Below are 6,814 nucleotides of genomic sequence, written 5' to 3' on the forward strand. Positions count from 1 at the left end.
CAAAATATTCCCTAAGAATTATAATTTTTCATAAATTAATGCTATTAAGCTTCTTGAGGAAATTTCCTTCTATTTTTAAGATATGAACTTAAAGGAATCAGTTTCAATTTTATGGCAGATCTCAGAAAGAAGCATTCATCTCATATGTAAAAGAGGCTTTTGCATTTTGTGTGAAAAAAGCTTTGATATGTATCTGTCGCCTTAATAGGGGTGGACAATATAAAGGAAAAGAAATGAAACAGAAAATGATAGTCTGCCCTATAGTGATGTGGCAGTCCTCATTGGCTATTAAATTGTCTCCTGTCACTTATATATATATATATATGCACTTTTGTTTGTCACTCTCATAAAAATGGTTTGACTTCTACTGCCAATTGAATATATATATACTTTTGGTTGTCACTCTCATAAAAATGGTTTTGACTTTTACTGCCACTTGAGCACATATATATATACTTACTTTGGTTTGTCACTCGTAAAAATGGTTTGACTTCTACTGCCAACTACTGGTGAAGCATTTTTAATGAAAGCATGAAGTTTTGTTTTATGGCTCGCATAAGAATTGACGACCCTATGGCCAATCGGTGGAACATTTTTAGTCAAAGCACCAATACTTGCCGTTCGGGCTCAACAGCTGCCTTCCTCTCCACGTAATGAGAGGATTTTGACCCGAGAAAACAGCTGTTGGGTTCTTGGTGGCGCCCACAGTAAGCAGTGCGTTGAAGAAACCAAAAGTGAACACTATAAACAGTAAACCAAGCGTAAGCATGCATCTCAAAATTTGAGAGGACCAAAGGCGCCTCAGACGAAAAGCCAAAAATGTGTGCTCCAGAAAGCAACTGTCACAAGCTACAAAGTGCAGATTCTAGCTAGATAAAGGAAGCAACTTGGTCACTCTTTGTTCTGTTCTTTCTGTTCTTGGTATCATATACAGATACGCCAAGTCCATGAGAAAACAGGGAATGGTGTTCTTGGTGAAGGCTGCTAAGCTGAACTTGCTCTTTCTTTTTCTGAGAATTGTGGTCCATGGGCAACAAGGTAAGTAACATGGATCCTACACAGCTGCAAGATATTCTTCTGTATGCCATGATGCGTTAACAAAAAGGAGCTCCATAAATTGGTTAAGGGTTAGACTCAAAATCCTCAAGTTAAAGAGGTCATCAGTTTGTTGCTTGGGGCATATCAATTGGCGTAATTCAGTAGTAGACAATTTAATGTGTATAATGTAAACATATTGTCTTCCTTTTAAGTCGACGTAAAAGCCTGTCTCAATAAAGGATGATCTTATGGGTTCCAATGGCGGAGGCTTCCATTAGGACTGACTTAGAATCAGACCCTCATAACAGTGGCCAAGCATGTTTTTTTCGTGTAGTCGTCAAATTAAGGTCCAATCTACTGGTATTTGATATGTTGCTAGCGGTCTGTGGTGATTCAGCAGTTTAGTTTCTACGATTATACTTCTACGTTTTGTTTAGATCAACAATTCCATCTTAGATCATTCGGAAGACTAATTTGAACAGTCGAACGGAGTGACTTTCAGTAAATGAAGATGTGATATTGCATGTTATTGCACTGAATCGGCAGTCTTATGAGAGCCTGAAAAAGCTTCAGACATAGATATCAACGTCAGTTTGTGATAAAAATGTATATGTGAAATGCCTTGGAGATCTGAAGATAAATAAGAGAGAGTGATACTCTTTGAACAGGTTTTATCAATATCGACTGCGGACTGCCCAAAAACTCAAATTTCAGTAATGAGGTTGGTTTAGTCTACGTGCCAGATGACATGTACACAGATGCAGGAACCAATATGCAGGTCGATCCTGATTTTCTAGGCAACCCAAAAGTATATACGACGCTAAGGAGCTTTCCAGATTATAACAGGAATTGTTACAACTTGACCCCAGTAGTAGTGGGCAGAACTTACCTGGTTCGAGCTTCTTTTATGTATGGAAACTATGATGGAAAGAAAGTGCTGCCAACGTTTGATCTCTACCTGGGTGTTAACTTTTGGGACACAATCAAGCTGGATAGCTCAACACATATTCTTTCAACTGAGATTACTGCCGAGGCTATGACAACTTCAATGGATGTGTGCTTGGTAAAAACAACGGATTCAGTACCCTCATATCTAGTTTGGAGCTTCGACAGCTTGACGAACGCATCTTTTCAAAGGTCAGCAAATCGCTTTCGCTTGTAACTCTGATGCGCATTAACACGGGGACAACTGCAGAAATTAGGTAAGCCATAATTTTGAGTACTGATAAGATTGTTAACAAGTGCAATATTAGCAGAAGATGACCTACTCAAGTATCCTTCAGGAATGCAGACGCATAAATTTAACCTTAATTTCCTATTTTCTTCATTTTAGTGTTCTTTTTATCTCTTTTCAATTACGAAGAGAGCAAGGGTATGATACAACCAAAATGTTTGGACAAATAAGTGGTGATAATGTTCCTCTCTTTTGCAATCCTAAGCTCTCATGTAATTGATGGTCAAAGTCACCATTTTCCAGTTTTAAAATTTGCCCGCAGTTTCTATAGCATATTATATCGATCATGCTTTAGAAACTAACAGTTTGAAAAGTTTATCTCTCTAATATCTTGTTCCTCTTGATTATTGATCCTATCAGGTCTATTTTTAATACTTGTAGAAGAGCTCTCTCTCATGATCGCTTTCTATTATTTTATTTTTTAAAACATGTCTTTCAGACATTAAGAAACTAGATAGAGATTACTTTATGTTGCACGTCTGAAGAATAAGATGGAGATATTTACCTGTGTATCCTAGGCTGGTTCTTTTAACCACACGATTCATCATGTTTACACACTTCATTGACAATAGAAGTTGAGAAGTTAAAACAGCTCTCATTTTTCAGGTATCCAGATGACTATTATGATCGGATATGGACACCCGGAAGTAGTGCATATGGCATTTCTTTGAACACCACAAATAAGGTGCTGGAGAACACAAGTTATTGGTTTGATTTGCCACCTTCTGTCCTGCAAACAGCAGTAATATCAAACAGTGACATAAAAATTGAATGGCAAGCAGAACCTGATTCAACCTACCAATTCTTCATGCATTTTGTAGAGTTAATTCAGCTTACTGATAATCAAACAAGAATGATGACAATAACAGAAAACGGGGCCTACTTTTTTGGCCCATTTTCTCCTAAGTACCTTGCCACAAAAATTGTATATTCAACCATTATAACGGGTGCAAGCCATTATTCCTTCTCAATATCTGTACCAACAAGTTCCATTCAGGGTCCGATTCTCAATGGTTTCCAAGTTTACAAAGTCAGACTTCTCACAAGTTCTGCAACTTTAAATGGAGATGGTTAGTGGTTTTCCTTGAAATTTCCTTTCTCAAATACGGTGTACAAACTGCTTTATTCCATAATGTAAAGATATAAAGACTAACAAAAAAAACACCTTCTTAGCAACTGCAATGATAGGAATCAAAGAATATTACCGCATACAATGGAATTGGCACTCAGATCCATGCCTACCACAGAATTATCAATGGAGTGGTGTACAGTGCGGCAACTATAGCTCTTCATCACCAAGAATTGTTTCACTGTAGGTGGCAATTTCAGTATTCTTCCTGAAAATTTATTGTATGTATACAATGTCTTCTAAGCCGATCCTGACTACCTGGGGAAGGCTTCATGATGATAATGCACCCTTTAAAGCTCAGTATGTTGTGCGTGCACAGGGACCTTGCAAACAGTGGATTGAATGGTACAATTTCTAATTCTTTTGCAGAGTTCACTGCAATCCAATCAATGTAAGTTTGACTTAGAACCAAACAATCTCCAGTAGTTCCTGTTTGCTCTTTAAATATCAGTTTACCTTTTGGTTCAGGAATCTATCAGGAAATCACTTGCAAGGTCCGATACCACTATTCTTGGGAGAGCTAGCTGCACTGACATCACTGTGAGTATGGATTTGATAGCGGTTGGTTTATATAAGTATCTATTCTAATCTCAAAACATGGTAATCTAAACTCAGAGATTTATCGAGCAATGAGCTAACGGGACAAGTTCCAAGTAGTTTGCTAGAAAGAGCTAGAAGTGGCTGGCTTTCTTTAAGGTATGCTCATCGTGGAATTCTTCCATGATTAATCAACATAAGCCCTCACTTGGTTTCGATATTTGCAGACTTGATAACAATCCACTGCTCTGTCAGAATGCTTCATGCAATGAAGTTCCAAAAGGTAGAAAATTTAGCACTTTAATTGTGGTGTTTATTGTGCTATCAGCAGTAGCTTCTATGGCAATCATGTTGTTGATTGTCCTTCTTATTATGAGAAAGTCCAAGAGCAAAAGGCAGAAAGGTTAGTACTTGTACCTGCAAATTTTTGGTCCTGTTACCAACTGCAATAATAAAAACAGTTAAAGAGAAAGAAATGTGAGCATACCATTTCTTATATCATGACTACAGGATGTCCATGGTTTAAGCTGTAGAAATTACGTCCAACCAGCAAAATAAATGGGCTTGTGATATGCACCACAGGGGAACACTAAGGCTGGAATCTCCATGTTGAAATGACAATTGATAACAACAGACCAATGCATATCTTCAGCATAATAAACTAAATAACAAAGGGAGAAGAAGTCCACAGCTGGCTATATTAGCTCTTAAAATGGCACTGACGAAGTGACAGTCATCTCTTACTCAGGGGCTTCAGTTGGCCTTCGTTTACTTTTCACATCACTCCTTTGTATAAATTAGTAACGCACAAAAACTTCATGTGCCTCCTATTCCTTTTGTTGTCTAAGCTGCTGTCTTTCTCTAGGACAGATTCTGCTGTTAAGGAACGATTGCCTCTGGGATCAGTAAATGACTGGGTTTACACATATATGGACATTGTTGGTATCACTAATGACTTTGAAAGAGTCATTGGTAAAGGAGGATCTGCAACTGTTTACTATGGCTGCATGAAAAATGGAGTTGAGGTCGCAGTTAAAATGCTGAATGGATCCCTTACACGAGGACTCAAAGAGTTCACATCAGAGGTTTATATCAACCCAAAAAATTCGCCAAGAAAAAAGAAGATTTTATAGTTACGATTGACTGGACAGTTAAACCTTATTGCAGGTTAAGTTGCTGATGGGGATTAATCACAAATGCTTAGTTTCTCTTATTGGATTCTGTGAAGAAGATGCTAAAGTGATTCTTATGTATGAGTACATGTCAAATGGAAATTTACATAGCCTTTTAGCAGGTAATATACTTCGACTTTGCATATTCTTTTATAAAACTGCACATAAAATCTTCATCTTGTCAATGATGACAACTATCTCTTGTAATGTCTCTGTTTATTGACTGGGAAACTTCAAAAGAAGCATGTTCCATATAAAATTAGTTGTCACTTTTTTCGTGTTCAAAAAGCTCAAGGCTGATAAAATTAATGAAAAGGCCTTACAAGGACATTACCATAACTTTTGCCAGCCTATTCACCGAAAGAATTGCCCTGGAAAAAGCGAATTCAAATAGAATTAAGTGCAGCATCAGGTGTGTAATTGTGTCTTATGAAAGTAGAACGTTTTTTTGTCATCATTGTGGTAATCAATAACTTTGAACTGCAGGGTTGGAATATTTGCATTCCGGATGCAGGCCATCAATCATCCATAGAGATGTCAAGACATCCAACATTCTTTTAAATGAAAAAATGGAAGCAAAACTGTCTGACTTTGGGCTGTCAAAGTCTAGCCAAGTAGATGACACGACTTGTGTCTTAACTGCTGTTGCCGGCACACCAGGATATATAGATCCAGAGTATGTCAAATTGTTAAAATATTTTTCTTGCATGAACCTTTAAAATAAATCTCCACCTTTTGTAATTTACATGTTTTCGATCCATAACTTGCAGATACTTCCGTACAAGTAAGCTTACCAGAAAGAGTGATGTTTACAGCTTTGGTGTAGTCCTTCTTGAGCTGATCTCAGGCCGACCTGCTATTTTCACCACAGATGAAACAGTTCATATAGTTCAATGGATTACACCCCTTTTGCAAGAAGATATTCTGAACGTGGTTGATCCAAGATTTCAAGGACAGTACAACCGCAATTCCATAATGATTGTGGCAAAGACAGATATGGAATGCACTGCAGAGAAAGCTGCCATGCGACCCACCATGACTGATGTTCTGAACCTGCTAAAAGAGGCTATGAAGCTTGAAGATAATGTGCCAGAAGGTGGAAATTCCACCGTCCAAACCGATCCAACCTCTGCACCTTGGAGTTACTGTAATGAAGCAGAATATGGATCGACAAGCTTTCTGGAACCGCGGTAGGGTGCAGGTTGCAGAGTGGGTTTCTTGAGAACGTGACAAAACTAATTTCCTTTCCTTATATATATATATATATATATATATATATATAACATACTCGTAGTGGTTTGAGATGGCGTTGTACCTTGTTCTCCAATATCCTCTCTTGCTTAGAAGTAATTGGGTGGATTTGGCAATTCTCTTGTGAACCATGTTCCTTATCAATTAAAGCACATGTTAGGATTGGAAGTTACCTGTCAAAATGATATGTGATATATATACTAAGTTGAAAACTGCCTGCCAATAAAGGCACCCCGACACCTAAAGGGTCTAATTAACCACATAAACGTGGGAGGTGTTGGATTGAGTCCCATCCATGTAGAGGACTCAATCCAATTGTAGAATTCAAAGGGATGCAGGACTAAAAGTGGTTGCCTCTTTTTAGTACGAGGGCTAGTTAAGAAAAAATAGAAGCAAGATATAAAACACAAAGTTATGGACTATTAAAAGTGAAAAAAAGTTCCGATGAATGGT

At 37.7% G+C, this 6,814-nt stretch overlaps 1 protein-coding gene across 1 annotated transcript; it reads left to right on the forward strand.

The window, feature by feature from the left end:
* The first annotated feature begins 806 nt into the window (after nucleotides 1–806).
* LOC116257809 (probable LRR receptor-like serine/threonine-protein kinase At1g05700) lies at nucleotides 807–6,610 on the forward strand. Its single transcript, XM_031634799.2, has 13 exons — nucleotides 807–1,038; nucleotides 1,707–2,175; nucleotides 2,879–3,342; nucleotides 3,446–3,584; nucleotides 3,721–3,792; nucleotides 3,870–3,941; nucleotides 4,017–4,097; nucleotides 4,166–4,341; nucleotides 4,809–5,023; nucleotides 5,106–5,232; nucleotides 5,460–5,522; nucleotides 5,597–5,786; nucleotides 5,881–6,610. The coding sequence occupies exons 1-13, from the start codon at nucleotides 948–950 to the stop codon at nucleotides 6,302–6,304; spliced, it is 2,583 nt and encodes an 860-aa protein (XP_031490659.2). The 5' UTR covers nucleotides 807–947; the 3' UTR covers nucleotides 6,305–6,610.
* The last annotated feature ends 204 nt before the right edge of the window (nucleotides 6,611–6,814 follow it).

The sequence above is a fragment of the Nymphaea colorata genome, chromosome 7 (assembly GCF_008831285.2).
Source record: "Nymphaea colorata isolate Beijing-Zhang1983 chromosome 7, ASM883128v2, whole genome shotgun sequence".
NCBI lineage: Eukaryota > Viridiplantae > Streptophyta > Magnoliopsida > Nymphaeales > Nymphaeaceae > Nymphaea > Nymphaea colorata.

Coding starts and splice junctions, on each gene's coding strand:
- LOC116257809 (XM_031634799.2), top strand. CDS start 948: ATGAGAAAACAGGGAATGGTGTTCTTGGTGAAGGCTGCTAAGCTGAAC. Junction 4,342..4,808: donor CAAGAGCAAAAGGCAGAAAG/GTTAGTACTTGT, acceptor TCTCTAGGACAG/ATTCTGCTGTTAAGGAACGA. Junction 5,787..5,880: donor CCAGGATATATAGATCCAGA/GTATGTCAAATT, acceptor CATAACTTGCAG/ATACTTCCGTACAAGTAAGC.